Below are 19,597 nucleotides of genomic sequence, written 5' to 3'. Positions count from 1 at the left end.
CTTTTTGACACCTAGACAAAATCCAGACTTTTTGACACCTAGACAAAATCCAGACTTTTTGACACTCAGAAAAAATCCCGATATTTTGACATTTAGAAAAAATCCTGACTTTGTGACAAAAAAAAATCCTGACTTTGTAGATACTACAAAGACCCGTGACTTGAGTCCACAGCTCCATATATATATATATATATATATATATGTATGTGTATATATATATATATATATATATATATATATATATATATATATATATAAATGATAAATGGGTTGTTGCGCTTTTCTACCTTCAAGGTACTCAAAGCGCTTTGACACTACTTCCACATTTACCCATTCACACACACATTCACACACTGATGGAGGGAGCTGCCATGCAAGGCGCTAACCAGCACCCATCAGGAGCAAGGGTGAAGTGTCTTGCTCAGGACACAACGGACATGACGAGGTTGGTACTAGGTGGGGATTGAACCAGGGACCCTCGGGTCGCGCACGGCCACTCTTCCACTGCGCCACGCCGTCCCCATATATATATATATACAAACTAAGGATTCACCACTATTAGAACACGCAAAACAAATTTAAGTAAAACACAAACTACTGCTATATGTGTATATATATACATATATATATATATATATATATATATATATATATATACACACATAGCAGTAGTTTGTGTTTTACTTAAATTTGTTTTGCGTGTTCTAATTGTGGTGAATCCTTAGTTTAGAAAAAATCCAGACTTTTTGACACTTAGAAAAAAATCCCAATTTTTTTGACACTTAAAAAAAATCCCAACTTTTTGACACTTGGAAAAAATCCAGACTTTTTGACACTTAGAAAAATCCAGACTTTTTGACAGAAGAAATCCAGACTTTGTAGATACTACAAGTCCCGTAACTTGAGTCCACAGCTCCGTATATATATATATATATATATATATATATATATATATATATATATATATATATATATATATATATATATATATATATATACTGTACGTTAGATCAGGAAAAAAATACAGAGGCTATATCATCCCTACAAGCTTGTTTCGATATAGCCTCTGTATTTTTCCTGACCTAACGTACAGTATATTCCGCTCTATCCCGGTATTGAGCACTGTATAACGGATAAACCTCAGAAACCTTGACTATATATACATATATATGTTGCAATAAAGTACAACAAATAAAACAATCCACACAATAACTAATATCAATATGACTCTTACCCCATACTCTCCAGTGCTGTGGTTGGTCATGGCCCAAAGGTCGATGTCAATATCCCTGGCGTTTTTGTGGTCTGTGGAAACAAGGCCCGTCACACCTGGCAACAACATGAAAAGGTGTGGTCAGACATTGCGATGTCATACTTAATTACCAAGTGCCGATGCTGACACTTAAGTATAAGGAGTCATATTTAGAGCAGTGTCAAGTGTTTAGTGAACTACACACAATTAAGATGTTGCTGTTTTTTTCTGTTCTTGTTGGAGCAAGTTCTTCCAAGCGTTTTTAGTTTCTCGCGTGGAACAATTTGACGGGTCTTAATAAAGGCAGTTCTTTCTCCCTGGCTATAAATCCTGTCAACAAACACACAACTTTGATGTGCATTATTTTATTTTAAATAATTGGGTGCAAATTAATGTTGGTACAGTTAGTTTTTTAAAGGGGAACTGCACTTTTTATTTTTATTTTGGAATTTTTCACAATCATTATAAAAGACATGATGACGGATGTATTTTTTTTAATGCATTCTAACTCGTAAATGGCTGCATTGCTTACAACGGAGCTAATGGTAGGTCCTCTATTCTGCCCAGAATGTCAGTGACTCGCATGGCAGCGGTAGTTGTGACCCCAAGATGCAGGAGACAGGAGGACGACGTGCAGGTCTTTTAATTATATTTAACACAACAGGTGCAGCAGGGAAGTGCACGAAAACATAGCAGCCTACAGCAAACTGAGTCAGTGACATTTACAAAGAAACAATCCTCGAGCCCTGAAGAAAAGGCGAGGCAGGCATTTATAGAAGCCAGCTGATTGACAACCACTACCAGGTGTGGCCAGGCAGCCAATCAGCTGCAGGTGAGAGGAGAGAGCGCTCAGGGAGACATGCAGGAAAAGGAACTGAAAAAAAGAGCGCTACACAGGAAATAAACCAACTAATGAAGCATAACAAACCGTGAATGTGACAGATCGTCAGACATAAAACCTAATAAAAAACATCCAAAAAGCACCAACAATGCTCTATTTACATTTCGTGACTTGAATATTAACCAAGTATTAGTGATATTGTTATTAGAAAGCGCTAACACAGACAAACTATTTTTGAAAAAATCCCGACTTTTTGACACTTAAAAAAAATCCCGACTGTGACACTTAGACAAAATCCAGACATTTTGACACTTGGAAAAAATCCAGACTTTTTGATATTTAGAAAAAATCCAGACTTTTTGACATTTAGAAAAAATCCAGACTTTTTGACATTTAGAAAAAAATCCAGACTTTTTGACACTTAGAAAAAATCCAGACTTTTTGACATTTAGAAAAAATCCAGACTTTTTGACACTTGGAAAAAATCCAGACTTTTTGACACTTGGAAAAAATCCAGACTTTTTGACACTTAGAAAAAATCCAGACTTTTTGACACTTGGAAAAAATCCAGACTTTTTGACATTTAGAAAAAATCCAGACTTTTTGACACTTAGAAAAAATCCAGACTTTTTGACACTAAGCAAAAATCCAGATTTTTTGACATTTAGAAAAAATTCAGACTTTTTGACACTTGGAAAAAATTTAGTTTTTTTGACAGAAAAAAATCCAGATTTTTTGACACTTATAAATAATCCCAATTTTGTGACACTTACAAAAAAAAATCCAGATTTTGTGACACTTGGAAAGAATCCCGACTTTTTGACATTTAGAAAAAATCCCGATTTTTTGACATTTAGAAAAAATCTAGACTTTTTGACACTTATGAAAAATCCAGACTTTTTGACACTTATTAAAAATCCAGACTTTTTGACACTAAGAAAAAATCCCGATTTTTTGACATTTCGAAAAAAATCCCGATTTTTTGACATTTCGAAAAAATCCCGATTTTTTGACATTTCGAAAAAAATCCAGATTTTTTGACATTTCGAAAAAATGCAGACTTTTTGACTCTTGGAAAAAATCCAGACTTTTTGACTCTTGGAAAAAATCCAGACTTTTTGACCCTTGGAAAAAAATCTTTTTTTTTTTACAGAAAAAATCCTGACTTTTTGACACTTAGAAAAAATCCTGACTTTGCGACACTTAGAAAAAATCCCAACTTTTTGACACTTAGTAAAAGGAACTGAAAATAAGAGCTAATGAAGCATAACAAACTGTGAATGTGACAGATCTTCACACATAAAACCCAATAAAAAACATCCAAAAAGCACCAACAATGCTCTATTTACATTTCGTGACTTGAATAATAACCAAGTATTAGTGATATTGTTATTAGAAGCGCTAACACAGACAAACTATTTATAGCAGCGCCGCGTGTCTATATTGACGTCTATATCGGCTGGTGAGCTGCTTCCTCGCCACGGTGCTTGTGGAAGTTTATTCTAGATCATAAATAATGCCTCTCATCTTGATAGTAGAGAGATAAGGACGTATTCCGGCAAGTTGGTACACTTTGTCAGCCGATTTATACCCGGAAATGGCGAGAATGACACAAAAAGACGCTTGTTTGCACGCCTTTTCCTGGCAACGATTATGAGTCAACCTTCATCTAAATGGGAATATTACAAGATTCTATCAGTTGACATCCTAATAATAGCAGACATTGTACAGTAAGTGATGTTTTATTATGTTTGTTGGCTCTCATGAAGTCTGCAGAGAGTAGAAATCAGTTATGTAGTGGGGAAAAAAGCGAACGTTGTGTTGTGTTTCTTAAACTAATGCACCGCGTATGCTTAAAATGAGTAAAATACGTAAATATTATATGTTATTATAAATTTGCACGTTATTATATTACATACCGTATTTTTCGGACTATAAGTCGCAGTTTTTTTCATAGTTTGGCCGGGGGTGCGAGTTATACTCAGAAGCGACTTATGTGTGAAATTATTAACACATTACCGTAAAATATCAAATAATATTATTTAGCTCATTCACGTAAGAGACTAGACATATAAGATTTCATGGGATTTAGCGATTAGGAGTGACAGATTGTTTGGTAAACGTATAGCATGTTCTATATGTTATAGTTATTTGAATGACTCTTACCATAATATGTTAAGTTAACATACCAGGCACGTTCTCAGTTGGTTATTTATGCCTCATATAACGTACACTTATTCAGCCTGTTGTTCACTATTCTTTATTTATTTTAACCTTCGTCTTGTGTTAGGGTCGGTACCGACCCGTTTTAGTTTTTAAATGCATAAAAGAACTACATAAATTTATTTTTTGCATCAAGGCTTTTTGACTTTGTCAGGAACCTCTATTTCAACAAAATAAAACAGTTTTTGTTTTTTTCACTAAATTATAAAATGTTCTGGTTGAAATTATGACCTTGGTGTTGTTAGGGTCGGTTTCGACCCAGTTATAAAAATAAGATTATAAAGCAATAATTAGAGGCAAAACTGAACACACTGACAACCAGCTCCTCTCCCAATCATGTGAGCTTTGGGGGATTCTCATTTTACCTTGTCATCCAGTACAAAAAACAAAGACGGACATGTGAGGTCAATTCAGTATAGAGTTGGTGACTTGCAGAGTGCACATCTCCAATTTGCAGCATGCAAAAATGAAAAAAAGATTTACAGTGAGAGAAATTCTAGATAATATTTTTGGTAAAAATGAGGGAGAGGACACAGAGCAGCATAGTGATACGGATGAACAGGTTTCTGAGGAGGAGTATCATCCAGAAGACACAGACACATCTGATGAGTCTGATGAGGAGGTCATACCAAAGACTATAAAAATGGAAGCCATTACCTCTCTGCTTGTCACTCAGCATCAAGGGTTGGAATTAAAGTACCAATGATTGTCACACACACACTAGGTGTGGCGAAATTATTTTCTGCATTTGACCCATCACCCTTGATCACCCCCTGGGAGGTGAGGGGAGCAGTGGGCAGCAGCGGTGGCCGCGCCCGGGAATCATTTTTGGTGATTTAACCCCCGATTCCAAGCCTTGATGCTGAGTGCCAAGCAGGGAGGTAATGGCTCCCATTTTTATAGTCTGTGGTATAACTCGGCCGGGATTTGAACTCACAACCTACCGATCTCAGGGCGGACACTCTAGCCACTAGGCCACTGAGTAGGTCTGGGGGTTAAATTGGGGGTTAAATCACCAAAAATGATTCCCGGGCGCGGCACCGCTGCTGCTCACTGCTCCCCTCACCTCCCAGGGGATGAACAAGGTGATGGGTCAAATGCAGAGGACAAATTTCACCACACCTAGTGTGTGTGTGACAATCATTGCTACTTTAACTTTAACTTAACTTAACTTGATTTGCTGTTGTTTGTTTGACCTTGCAAATCTATATTTTGTGTTATGACTTGTTTTGCTTTTCATTTTGTGTTAGTCTTAAAGTTCTGTTGCTGAAAAAAATACTTTTTAGCCTTTTTCTTGAAGTAAATATATATGGGTCAAAATTGACCCGTAACACCATATATGTTACTTTAGTTAAAATTATTAAAATGAAAAAATAAATTAATCTAATCTAATCTAATCTAATACCTCTCACTTATAGTCAGGTAACACAACAACCTTTTATTTATTTATACCATTCTCTTGAGATTCATTTTACAGTTTTTTAAATTGAAATCGAGGGGTATACTGACAAAAAAAAGGGCCAATGGCCCACACCAAAAAATATTAAAACCAATATTTTCATGGATAAGGAAGCCTAACAAGGTAACCAAGAGATGAGAAACAAATTGGATGATAGATAATTGTTTTTAGTGTATTTTACAGCTGATTTAAGACATGGGTCAAAACCGACCCGTTAACATAAGAGATGGTAACAGAAAGCTAACACAAGAGGAAGGTTAAATTGCCTTTCAAATGTCTATTCTTGGTGTTAGGTTTTATCAAATACATTTCCCCCAAAAATGCGACTTATACTCGAGTGTGACGTATATATGTTTTTTTCCTTCTTTATTGTGCATTTTTGGCCGGTGTGACGTATACTCCGGAGTGACTTATAATCCGAAAAATACGGTATCATTTTTTTAATTGTAACAAAAAAACTTGAGGCATTGATGACATGGATTTCTTTTCCAGGCCTACTTTGAAATGACTCTTTAGCAGTGTTGGGACTAACGCATTAGTTTCGGCGGTAACTAGTAATCTAACGCGTTATTTTTTATATTCAGTCACTCAGTTACCGTTACTACATGATGCGTGACTGCGTTATTTTACGTTATTTTTCATGTAGTATCGGCTAGAAACAGAAGATCTGAGTGTGTTTTATTGCAGCGCTGCGGTGTCGTCCTTCTGTGTCACAAGGAAAAGAAAAGGCGTGCTTTGTGTGGGTGGGGGCAGGGGGAGGGGGCTCCCAGACCGTAGTTGAGGGGCGCAGGGGAGACGTTCCTCCAGGGCCTATTGTACTTCGGGGCTAACCACCTTCACTTTACCCGGTCTTTACAGCTGAGGGTGAATGACGAGCCCGGCGGTTTGTTGTAACTTTGTGACTTTATTGGACACCGCCATCCACCAAGCTAGAGCACCTGCACACACTCACTGTCTCCGGTCCCTCACCTTTCTCGCCCACTCACTCACTAACGTCACTCACCTCACATGCTATCATATCTTAAAGGGCCACACACACACACACACACACATACGCTACTCTCATAACAACTAACAAGACATCATGGCGAAGCCAGAAGTCGAGTTTCTTAACATGGACACATTCTCAATACTTTTCTTTTGTCGAGCACAAAGAAAATAACATTTTAGTTAAATGTAAGTTGTGTCTTGGATCAAAGATCCTATCTACTTAAAGTTAAAGTTAAAGTTAAAGTGCCGTTATGTTGCAGATATTTAAAATAGTTTTGTCAATTTGTTCTGGCCTGAAATAAATTGGCCCTTTAAACATATCTTTGTCTTTGTGTGTTGTATGTAGACCACATTGCTTTCTGAGTTCAGTGATGCAAATGCATGTCAAGTTGATTAACAGATTGTATTATTCTCCAGTGCAATTACAGTACTGAAATGAGGGCTAAAAGGGCATTAATGGGAGCCTTAAAAAAAAGAAGAAGTAACTAAATAGTTACTTTTCACAGTAACGCATTACGTTTTGGTGTAAGTAACTGAGTTAGTCACTGAGTTACTTTTGAAATAAAGTAACTAGTAACTGTAACTAGTTACTGGTTTTCAGTAACTAACCCAACACTGCTCTTTAGTACGCATGTAAGTTAGGCCGCAACGTTTGCTCACCCCAAATTTGACGGTTCTGTGTCCTCATTGTGATGTTGATGCCATCGTTTTGTGCTCCACCCTCAGCCAGTGTTTCCTCCAAGGCCTTTGCATAAAGCACGAAGCCATCGTAAAAACAGCCAGCGATGTAGTCCATCTGCAACGTGATCACCCGTCATTCTCAGATTTGGGTTCCGCCATTAAAGTACCAATGTTGACATGATGCCACCGGCCTTTTGGAATGTACATCATGTAGCACAGTGACGAGGATTGCAATGGATACCTATACTGAACCTACCAGTGATGGTTCCAAGTGCACGCCAAAATCCTTCTTTGCTCTGGCGTGGAGTCTTCTCTGAAAGTCTCTGTACTCGGGGTTATCAGGAGGTCGGTATGTAATGACCAAAACAGACTAAAAAGACAGAAAAAGATTGAGTCATAATTGTGCAACATGATAAAGTGAGCAATGTACAAGTAGGGTTGTCCCGAATCCCGATCCCATAATGATATTGGATCTCGGCCCGAAAAAAAACAAGTATGGGATTGTACGTGCTTGCATTTAAAATGTGTGATATCATCTCCGATACAAGCAGTCCTGCAGCGTGTTTACTTGTGCAAAGTTGGACAGCCTGTTAACATCTAAGGCCCCTTCTACACTAAGACCCTGTCTACAATAAGCCGGATAAGTCATTAAACAAATAATTATTTAGCCTAAGCCCTGTTTCGGCCACACTAAACTAGAGATGTCCGATAATATCGGACTCCCGATATTATCGGCCGATAAATGCTTTAAAATGTAATATCGGAAATTATCGGTATCGGTTTCAAAAAGTAAAATGTATGACTTTTTAAAACGCCTCTGTACGGAGTGGTACACGGACGTAGGGAGAAGTACAGAGCAGTTGCGTCTCCCAGTCATACTTGCCAACCCTCCCGATTTTCCCGAGAGACTCCCGAATTTCAGGGCCCCTCCCAGAAAATCTCCCGGGGAAACCATTCTCCCGAATTTCCCCCGATTTCCACCCAGACAACAATATTGGGGGCGTGCCTTAAAGGCACTTCATTTACATGCCGGCCCAATCACATAATATCTACGGCTTTTCATACACACAAGTGAATCCCAAGCATACTTGGTCAACAGCCATACAGGTCACACTGAGGGTGGCCGTATAAACAACTTTAACACTATTACAAATATGTGCCACACTGTGAACCCACACCAAACAAGAATGAAAAACACATTTCGGGAGAACATCCGCACCGTAACACAACATAAACACAACAGAATAGATACCCAGAACCCCTTGCAGCACTAATTCTTCCGGGACGCTAAAATATACACCCCACCTTCAGTCTATCTTAGATGAGCTCAGGCCCAGCGAAGCCGGCGGAGTTTCTGGGTGTTGTTAATAAATGGCTTTCACTTTGCATAGTAGAGTTTTAACTTGCACTTACAGATGTAGCGACGAACTGTAGCTACTGACAGTGGTTTTCTGAAGTGTTCCTGAGCCCATGTGGTGATAACCTTTACACACTGATGTCGCTTTTTGATGCAGTACCGCCTGAGGGATCGAAGGTCCGTAATATCATCTCTTACGTGCAATGATTTCTCCAGATTCTCTGAACCTTTTAATGATATTACGGACCGTAGATGGTGAAATCCCTAAATTCCTTGCAATAGCTCGTTGAGAAATGTTGTTCTTAAACTGTTGGACAACTTGCTCACGCATTTGTTCAAAAAGAGGAGACCCTCGCCCCATCCTTGTTTGTGAATGACTGAGCATTTCATGGAAGCTGCTTTTATACCCAATCATGGCACCCACCTGTTCCCAATTAGCCTGTTCACCTGTGGGATGTTCCAAATAAGTTTTTGATGAGCATTCCTCAACTTTCTCAGTATTTTTTGCCACTTTTTTGAAGAATGTTGCACGCATCAAATTCCAAATGAGCTAATATTTGCAAAAAATAACAACGTTTTCCAGTTCGAACGTTAAGTATCTTGTCTTTGCAGTCTGTTCAATTGAATATAAGTTGAAAAGGATTTTCAAATCCTTGTATTCTGTTTTTATTTACCATTTACACAACATGCCAACTCTACCGGTTTTGGGTTTTGTACACAAAGTGATGAACAACTCTTTGTGTTACATTTAATCGTGTCCAAGCAGGATCTATCAAGCACTGTGCTCCCACGTGGTGAGGCGTTCAAGTGCACTGTGTCAGGCGAATAAGCCTTCAGACAGTCCCTCTACATTTATTATTGCTTGGACAGCAAAATCCGCTTTTTTTTCTCTTTTTTTTTTTTCAAGCACCCTTTAAAATTGAAGCTATAAAGAGGTGAGTCTTGTGATATTCCAGAAAACACACTAGGAATGGCTAAACAAAAGTGGCGCGTTCTGGAGAGCCCAATTAAAGTGATTGAAAAGACGTCATTCTGTTTCTCTTTAAAGAAATCAATATTTCATGACAGTATACCAGATCCTTCTGAAAAGCAGCGTCCTCTGCAGTGGACCTTTGTGTTTAGCACAACAGTTATTATTTTCTATAATGTGTAACCTTGACAAAACAGAAGTCCACTGCAAAGGAAGCTGCTTCTCCGGGGGATATACGTATTGTGTGTGTGTTGGCTGTACCTTAAAGACCTTGATGAGATCGTTCCAATCCGTGTCAGGGTTCTGCCAAGGTTTGCGCTCCATCAAGCTCTCGGCGAAAACATCCAGATAAAAAATGGCGTAGTTTTCTGGGTCTTGGATCTCACTCTGGAAGAGTTTCATGATGCTTAAGAAAGTGTCCAGAGGCCCACAGATGTACACGACTGTAACAAAATAAACAAACAATTTAGATCCAATTATCGAGTTAAAAATAACTCAGCATCTAATGTCTCTCTTACAAAAAAAAAATCTGTTGCATATTTTAGAAGTGTGCATGAGTAGTATTAGTAGTATAAGATAGAGATGAGGCTGGCAGAATAAATCAAACCTGAAACTACTTTCAGCAATATAACCAGACTTTTTGCAGATCATAAATAGAATGCTTACATTGCCATGTTTATCATACATTCATTTATTTGTAATTAATTGGGTAACACTTTAGTATGGGGAACATATTCACCATTAATTAGTTGCTTATTAACATGCAAATTAGTAACATATTGGCTCTTACTTAGTCATTATTAAGTACTTATTAATGCCTTATTCTGCATGGCCTTATTATACAACCAGTAACTAAGAGTCGTCCCTCAATAACTTCAGAATGATTTGCTTATTAGTAACTAGAGACGATATTATCGGCCGATAAATGCGTTAAAATGTAATATCGGAAATGATCGGTATCGTTTTTTTTATTATCGGTATCGTTTTTTTATTTTTTATTTTTTATTTTTTTATTAAATCAACATAAAAAACACAAGATACACTTACAATTAGTGCACCAACCCAAAAAACCTCCCTCCCCCATTCACACTCATTCACACAAAAGGGTTGTTTCTTTCTGTTATTAATATTCTGGTTCCTACATTATATATCAATATATATCAATACAGTCTGCAAGGGATACAGTCCGTAAGCACACATGATTGTGCGTACTGCTGGTCCACTAATAGTACTAACATTTAACAGTTAATTTTACTAATTTTCATTAATTACTAGTTTCTATGTTACTGTTTTTATATTATTTTACTTTCTTTTTTATTCAAGAAAATGTTTTTAATTTATTTATCTTATTTTATTTTATTAATTTTTTTTAAAAGTACCTTATCTTCACCATACCTGGTTGTCCAAATTAGGCATAATAATGTGTTAATTCCACGGCTGTATATATCGGTTGATATCGGTATTGGTTGATATCGGATATCGGCAAAAAGCCATTGTCGGACATCCCTATTAGTAACCCTAACCCTAATCCTAACACCAACCTTAACCCTAACCCTTATATGTTCCCCTAGTGTCCAAATAACTCTAAATTAAGTCTTTGTTACTTAGAATATGTTCCCCATACTAAAGTGTTACCATTGATGTATATAATATATGTATTTCTTATTTACAAATACAATTTGCAAAAAAAAAAAAAAAAAAAAAGGTTTTATATCTTTTTTTAAATTTTGTTAAGTAAAGTATTATTTTACCGTTTGGGTCAGACCTGCACAAATTAAGTAACTGTTACGTGCGGGGGGTCGCAGCTTTCTGCGAGGTTCGTTCCCCCGGGATGCAAACGGACCACTCCGGACAGGACGTGCAGGTAGGAACATGATTTATTCTTCAAAACTCAAGGAAGTACCAAAAACCGAAAACAAGCCGAAACAACAACGTGCCGATCGCACTGGAAGCTAAGGCTACCACTTAGCATAGACTAGAACAGTGGTTCTCAAATGGGGGTACGCGTACCCCTGGGGGTACTTGAAGGTATGCCAAGGGGTACGTGAGATTTTTTTTAAATGTCTGTCAAAAAGAACTGTGAAAAGAAATGCAACAATGCAATAATCAGTGTTGACAGCTAGATTTTTTTGTGGACATGTTCCATAAATATTGACGTTAAAGATTTCGTTTTTTGTGAAGAAATGTTTAGAATTAAGTTCATGAATCCAGATGGATCTCTATTACAATCCCCAAAGAGGGCACTTTAAGTTGATGATTACTTCTATGTGTAGAAATCTTTATTTATAATTGAATCACTTGTTTATTTTTCAACAAGTCTTTAGTTATTTTTATATCTTTTTTTCCAAATAGTTCAAGAAAGACCACAACAAATGAGCAATATTTTGCACTGTTATACAATTTAATAAATCAGAAACTGATGACATAGTGCTGTATTTTACTTCTTTATCTCTTTTTTTCAACCAAAAATGCTTTGCTCTGATTAGGGAATACTTGAATTAAAAAAAATGTTCACAGGGGGTACATCACTGAAAAAAGGTTGAGAACCACTGGACTAGAAGACAAGGAATACTCACGTAGCAGGTTGCGTGTAGCAAACATGAAGCCATGCCGACTGACCGGCTAAAGGCAGACTTAAATAATGCCTCTGATTAGTGCTCAGGGAACAGGTGAGCGTCCCGAACACCAATCAGAGGGAGGTGGAAATAATAAGTAGCCAAGGTAACTAAACAAACTCAAGGGTGCACGACAACAGGAACGAAGGGAGTCCAAAACTAACAGAAAATAACAAAAACATGATCCGGGCCACGGATCATGACAGTAACCTCTTAAGTGACTCTTAAGTGACTCGGCGATCCTGAACCAATCAGGATCGCCGGGTGGGATTTCATAAATGTGGCGTAGCGTTGAAGCAACCGTTTGATTCAAACAACAATGTCGGCAAGCAGCCCTTGCTGCGTCGTGTGCTGACATTGATTCTGCTATTGCAACTGTTTTGTCGAATCTATCGAATATTAATTACTTAAAAGATGAACAGAGAACAGTTTGGAAGGCATTTATTGGTGGCAAGGATGTTTCGGCTCTTCTTCCGACCGAGTTTGGATTTCCCAGCGTCGCTCTCATCAGCGTCACGGGTTGATTTTCGATATGAGTGGTTTATCCAATCACATACAATGATTTTTTTTTACAAGGCCCCGCCTTCTGAAATGCAGCTCCTATTGAGAAATCCCAGATCCTTGTGTGCAGCTCAGTGAACTACAAGGATCTGACGAGAGTCAGGTTACAAATTAAGGCCCGGGGGCCACATGCGGCCCGTTAAGCTTTTCAATCTGGCCCACCAGACATTCCCAAATCATTTTTTTAGATCTTTAAGATGGAAACTGTAGCTGCCATTATGATGTGCAGTGATGTTTCCAAATGACCGTAAGTCTTGAACTATACAAAGTATTTCAATGGTTGGAATCTGCGCTTTTGCATGATATACTAGTTACTATGGTCATCTACGTCACAGCAGCTCAGACGAGGTACCAAGCAGTGTGGGTGGGGAGCGTTTCCACAGAGTGTTTCCAGAGCGGCCAGCCTGAAATGCGGGTGTCAGGGACAGACGCGGAAGGAGATTTTTAGAACAAAGTTCTCAAGCTTAGTGATATATCAGATGTATCAGATTGTAGGTGGGTTTTTTGTTACCCTTCGTGTTCATATTTCATTGTGTTGTTGCATTTTTGTTGCGTTTCTCTTGGTTGTAAAATATGTCGATCGAGAGGGGGTGTGACGTTCATATGTTGTCAATATTCAGTGTTTTATAGTTAATATTGTAAATCCCAATATTTTTTAAATTACAAACCCCGTTTCCATATGAGTTGGGAAATTGTGTTAGATGTAAATATAAACGGAATACAATGATTTGCAAATCCTTTTCAACCCATATTCAATTGAATGCACTACAAAGACAAATATTAACTAACTTGGAATTTCATGGCTGCAACACGTGCCAAAGTAGTTGGGAGAGGGCATGTTCTCCACTGTGTTACATGGCCTTTCCTTTTAACAACACCCAGTAAACGTTTAGGAACTGAGGAGACACATTTTTAAAGCTTCTCAGGTGGAATTCTTTCCCATTCTTGCTTGATGTACAGCTTAAGTTGTTCAACAGTCCGGGGGTCTCCGTTGTGGTATTTTAGGCTTCATAATGCGCCAAACATTTTCAATGGGAGACAGGTCTGGACTACAGGTAGGCCAGTCTAGTACCCGCACTCTTTTACTATGAAGCCACGTTGATGTAACACGTGGCTTGCCATTGTCTTGCTGAAATAAGCAGGGGCGTCCATGGTAACGTTGCTTGGATGGCAACATATGTTGCTCCAAAACCTGCATGTACTTTTCAGCATTAATGGCTCCTTCACAGATGTGTAAGTTACCCATGTCTTGGGCACTAATACACCCCCATACCATCACAGATGCTGGCTTTTCAACTTTGCGCCTATAACAATCCGGATGGTTATTTTCCTCTTTGGTCTGGAGGACACGACCTCCACAGTTTCCAAAAACAATTTGAAATGTGGACTCGTCAGACCACAGAACACTTTTCCACTTTGTATCAGTCCATCTTAGATGAGCTCAGGCCCAGCAAAGCCGACGGCGTTTCTGGGTGTTGTTGATAAACGGTTTTTGCCTTGCATAGTAGAGTTTTAACTTGCACTTACAGATGTAGCGACCAACTGTAGTTACTGACAGTGGGTTTATGAAGTGTTCCTGAGCCCATGTGGTGATATCCTTTACACACTGATGTCGCTTGTTGATGCAGTACCGCCTGAGGGATCGAAGGTTAGGGCTTAACTGCTTACGTGCAGTGATTTCTCCAGATTCTCTGAACTCTTTGATGATATTACGGACCGTAGATGGTGAAATCCCTAAATTCCTTGCAATAGCTGGTTGAGAAAGGTTTTTCTTAAACTGTTCAACAATTTGCTAACGCATTGTTGACAAAGTGGTGACCCTCACCCCATCCTTGTTTGTGAATGACTGAACATTTCATGGAATCTACTTTTATACGCAATCATGGCACCCACCTGTTCCCAATTTGCCTGTTCACCTGTGGGATGTTCCAAATAAGTGTTTGATGAGCATTCCTCAACTTTATCAGTATTTATTGCCACCTTTCCCAACTTCTTTGTCACGTGTTGCTGGCATCAAATTCTAAAGTTAATGATTATTTGCAAAAAAAAAAATGTTTATCAGTTTGAACATCAAATATGTTGTCTTTGTAGCATATTCAACTGAATATGGGTTGAAAATGATTTGCAAATTATTGTATTCCGTTTATATTTACATCTAACACAATTTCCCAACTCATATGGAAACGGGGTTTGTATTATGCCATGGGAAACATTTTTCCTTCATGCGGCCCTTGAGCTAAAATGAGTTTGACACCCCTGTTGTAGATCATAAATCATGCCTCTGACCTGAAAAAGTAGATGGCTGAGAATATAATCTGACAAGATGAGACACTTTGACAGCCATCTAGGACCTGGAACTGGTGAAAACGACACGAAAAGCGCTTGTATTGCAATCTACATCAAATAAAATATGCATAGTGCCTTAAATCATCCAGCAGCAATACAATTATTAAAGAAAACTGCTGAATAGACGATATGTCTAATATTTTTTATTTCGAACCATCACATACGGAGGATTTTTGTGTGTCCATCATTTGTCTGTGCTGACGATGGACTATTATCATTATTATCGACTCCTCTTTGCCTTATTCTTTTTATTTTCCTATGTTAATGATGTTAGATCTGTGTTGTTGTTGTTGGGGACAAGTGTTGTAAATTAGCTTCGATGCATACATTGGATAACTGTTTCAGATATCTATGTTTCAGATATATGTCCCTATTTCAAATAACCCTTAAAAACTGATCCTGCAGCCCTGTGTGGAACTCTCATTTTGCACGTCCTTCTGACACGTGCCAAATAAAACACAAAATAGTGCTTGGCCGCCCAAAATAGAGTTTGATCACCGAAAACAGAAACCGGATGTTGTGTGTAAACAAGACACACAAGACTGTCTGGAGCGGAGTCAGCAAGTCTGCGATGTATACGTACTTTATTATATCCCAGATAGACCCGCGGATAGCCATCTACAAAATGTGCAATGGTTAAGAGGACGGTGGCGGCTTTTAAGGAGAGAAAGTCCAACTGGAGTAGCAGCTCGAAGCAAGTGTGACGTCATGCTCGCTGCAGCTCTCTTTTCGTCAGGGACATCGAGAGACAGAAGTAGAGTCTCTAAATAAAAGTACATTGTATAAGAACACCAGAAAAAGCATGCTAGATTTGTTGATAGTTGTTTTTAATTTAAAAAAAAATACTCCTTAAAAGTCTCTACTAGGGTTGTACGGTATACCCATCGTTGTCACATTGCTGGTTTACGAGCAGAGGAGCATGTTCGGCAGCGCACAATCACCGAGTACCATACTTGCCAACCTTGAGACCTCCAAATTCGGGAGATTGGGGTTGGGGGGGATGTTGAAGTGGGCGGGGTCGGGGTGGTCGGGGCCGGGGGCGGGGGCGGGGTTAAGGGGGGAGGAGTATATTTATAGCTAGAATTCACTGAAATTCAAGTATTTCTTATATATATATATATATATATATATATATATATATATATATATATATATATATATATATATATATATATATATATATATATATAAATACTTGACTTTCAGTGAATTCTAGCTATATATGTGTATATATATATATATATATATATATATATATATATGTATGCATTTTATATATATATATATATATATATATATACATACATACAAATAAAAGAAATACTTGAATTTCAGTGTTGATTTATTTACACATATACACACATAACACTCCTCAACTCATTGTTGTATTAGAAAGTGCAACGCTTTGCAGCCAGTAGCACAGCCTTTGAAGGAGCATAGGTATGGGCAGTGTAATCTTCTGGGTTGGAGTCAATACCTAGGCGAGGTGATGAAGTTGCGTCTCTTTACTTCAGGGGTCGGCAACCCGCGGCTCTAGAGCCGCATGCGGCTCTTTAGCGCCGCCCTAGTGGCTCTCTGGAGCTTTTTCAAAAATGTATGAAAAATGGAAAAAGACGAGGGAAAAAAATAATTGTTTTTGTTTTAATATGGTTTCTGTAGGAGGACAAACATGACACAAACCTCCCTAATTGTTATAAAGCACACTGTTTATATTAAACATGCTTCACTGATTCGAGTATTTGGCGAGCGCCGTTTTGTCCTACTAATTTTGGCGGTCCTTGAACTCACCGTAGTTTGTTTACATGTATAACTTTCTCCGACTTTCTAGGACGTGTTTTATGTCAGTTCTTTTTCGTCTCATTTTGTCCACCAGACTTTTAACGTTGTGCATGAATGCACAAAGGTGAGTTTTGTTGATGTTATTGACTTGTGTGGAGTGCTAATCAGACATATTTGGTCACTGCATGACATGCCGACCCCTGCTTTACTTCATATTTCAGAACAGACTCCCACACTTGCCGTCAGGGTGCGCAATACAACGGAAACCGTTGGCCAACCAAAAAGTAACCACAAAACACTATACGGTATAGTGTTCTGTGGTTACTTTATGGTTGGCCAAGCGGACCTGGAGGGGGCGTGCCTTAAGTCCAGCTGGAAATCGGGAGAAATTCGGGAGAATGGTTGTCCCAGGAGATTTTCGGGAGAGGCACTGAAATTCGGGAGTCTCCCGGAAAATTCGGGAGGGTTGGCAAGTATGCCTTAAAAGTCTCTACTAGGGTTGTACGGTATACCGGTATTAGTATAGTACCAACATACTAATGAATCATATTCCGGTCCACCACCCCCTCGCACCCCGTCGTCATCACGTCGTGACATTGCTGGTTTACGAGCAGACGAGCATGTTCGGCAGCGCACAATCACAGAGTACTTACAAGCAGACACAGTGTGTAGACAGAAAAGGGAGAACGGACGCATTTTGGCTTAAAAACTAACGATAAAGGTGAACACTGAAACACCCTCATGAAGAGGTGCTTTAACACATGGCTAGCTAGCTAGTGGCTAACGTCCATCCGCAGTCTGCAGTGTTGTAGCTATTTATAAATCACTAATTCTTGTCTCCATGGCGACGAATAAAGTAAGTTTCTTACAAGTATCATCCCTGTAGGACGAGGAATAGCTATATAGCTTCACTACACACCGTAGCTCACCGGCGTCAAAATGTAAACAAATGCCATTGGTGAATCTACACCTGACATCCACTGTAATGATACCAAGTACAGGAGTGTATCTAGTCGATATTACTATGATTACATCGATATTATTTGGCATGATATCTTCATTCGTTTTTTTAAATGTATTTTATGTTTATAAACTCAGGAAATATGTCCCTGGACACATGAGAACTTTGAATATGACCCATGTATGATCCTGTAACGACTTGGTATCGGATTGATACCCAAATTTGTGGTATCATCCAAAACTAATGTAAAGCATCCAAACAACAGAAGAATAAGTGATTATTACATTTTAACAGAAAACAGTAAATGAACGAGTAGATTAATAATTCATTTTCTACTACTTGTCCTTAATAATGTTGACAAAATAATAGAATGGAAAATGACACAATATGTTACTGCATATGTCAGCAGCTAAATTAGGAGCCTTTGTTTGCTTACTTACTACTAAAAGACAAGTTGTATTGTATTATTTTTAAGGACAAACTTGCAATAAGAAACATATGTTTAATGTACCGTAAGATTTTTTGTTAAAATAAAGCCAATAATGCAATTTTTTGTGCTCCCTTTTATTTAGAAAAGTATCAAAAAGTCTAAACTCGCCTGCAGTGGGTTGGTGAATAAAATCAAGTGTGATATTTCCATTCTGTTGTATGTCGGCTCAGAGGCCACTTAGCAGACATTTCCTCATTGGTTAGACTCATGTTGGATCGTCTCTCATCTGTTCCGTCACCTTTCGCCGCGCCAAGTAGTTTTGCTGTCTGCTGGACAGCACCCAAAGTCAATAAGTAAATACACACACTACTTGTGTGTTGTGGCAGCGTTACAAACACGCACTTAACACAAGCACAACTTGTTTGGTCATGTTGTTCCACTTCACACGCTCCACCAAGATGCTGCAGTAAGCTGCTTTGTTGACAAGTTCACAGTTTTTTGTTTGAGAAATGACAAACATAGGCTAGTCTGGCCAGAAGATGTACAACTCAGAATTGAAGTGGCATTTTGGAAAATAATATGCCAGGCCTCGAATTTTAACTTTTTAAGGTCAAAGCAAGTGTTGCCTTAAAGGAGGGCTCATATTTTAGGGCACCAAGGCAAGTTAGAAGGGCACCAAGGCAAACATTATTTTCTTTCGAGGCAGGAGATTATATATATATATATATATATATATATATATAAATATATATATATATATATATATATATATATATATATATATATATATATATATATATATATATACATATACATATATATATATATATATATATATATATATATATATATATATATATATATATATATATATATATATATATATATACATTAGGGGTGTAACGGTACACAAAAATGTAGGTTCGGTACGTACCTCTGTTTAGAGGTCACGGTTCGGTTCATTTTCGGTACAGTAAGAAAACAACAAAATATACATTTTTGGGTTATTTATTTACCAAATTTGCTAAATCCATCCATCCATTTTCTACCGTTATTCCCTTCAGGGTTGCGGGGGGCGCTGGAGCCTATCTCAGCTACAATCGGGCGGAAGGCAGGGTACACCCTGGACAAG

General features: G+C 38.2%; 1 protein-coding gene across 2 annotated transcripts in view; it reads right to left on the bottom strand.

Moving 5' to 3' along the window:
* Positions 1-19,597, bottom strand: part of npr2 (natriuretic peptide receptor 2) — a 233,698-nt gene that overhangs the window by 166,094 nt on the left and 48,007 nt on the right. For both annotated transcript variants that reach the window (XM_061980767.2, XM_061980768.2), the window contains exons 2-5: positions 10,035-10,216; positions 7,703-7,816; positions 7,426-7,561; positions 1,235-1,329 (exon numbers count right to left, since the gene is read on the bottom strand). In XM_061980767.2, coding sequence (XP_061836751.2) covers positions 1,235-1,329; positions 7,426-7,561; positions 7,703-7,816; positions 10,035-10,216 — 527 coding nt within the window. The remainder of the gene's footprint in view (positions 1-1,234; positions 1,330-7,425; positions 7,562-7,702; positions 7,817-10,034; positions 10,217-19,597) is intronic.

This window comes from Nerophis lumbriciformis, linkage group LG20 (genome assembly GCF_033978685.3).
Source record: "Nerophis lumbriciformis linkage group LG20, RoL_Nlum_v2.1, whole genome shotgun sequence".
NCBI lineage: Eukaryota > Metazoa > Chordata > Actinopteri > Syngnathiformes > Syngnathidae > Nerophis > Nerophis lumbriciformis.
This window is presented reverse-complemented; position numbering and strand designations above follow the sequence as displayed.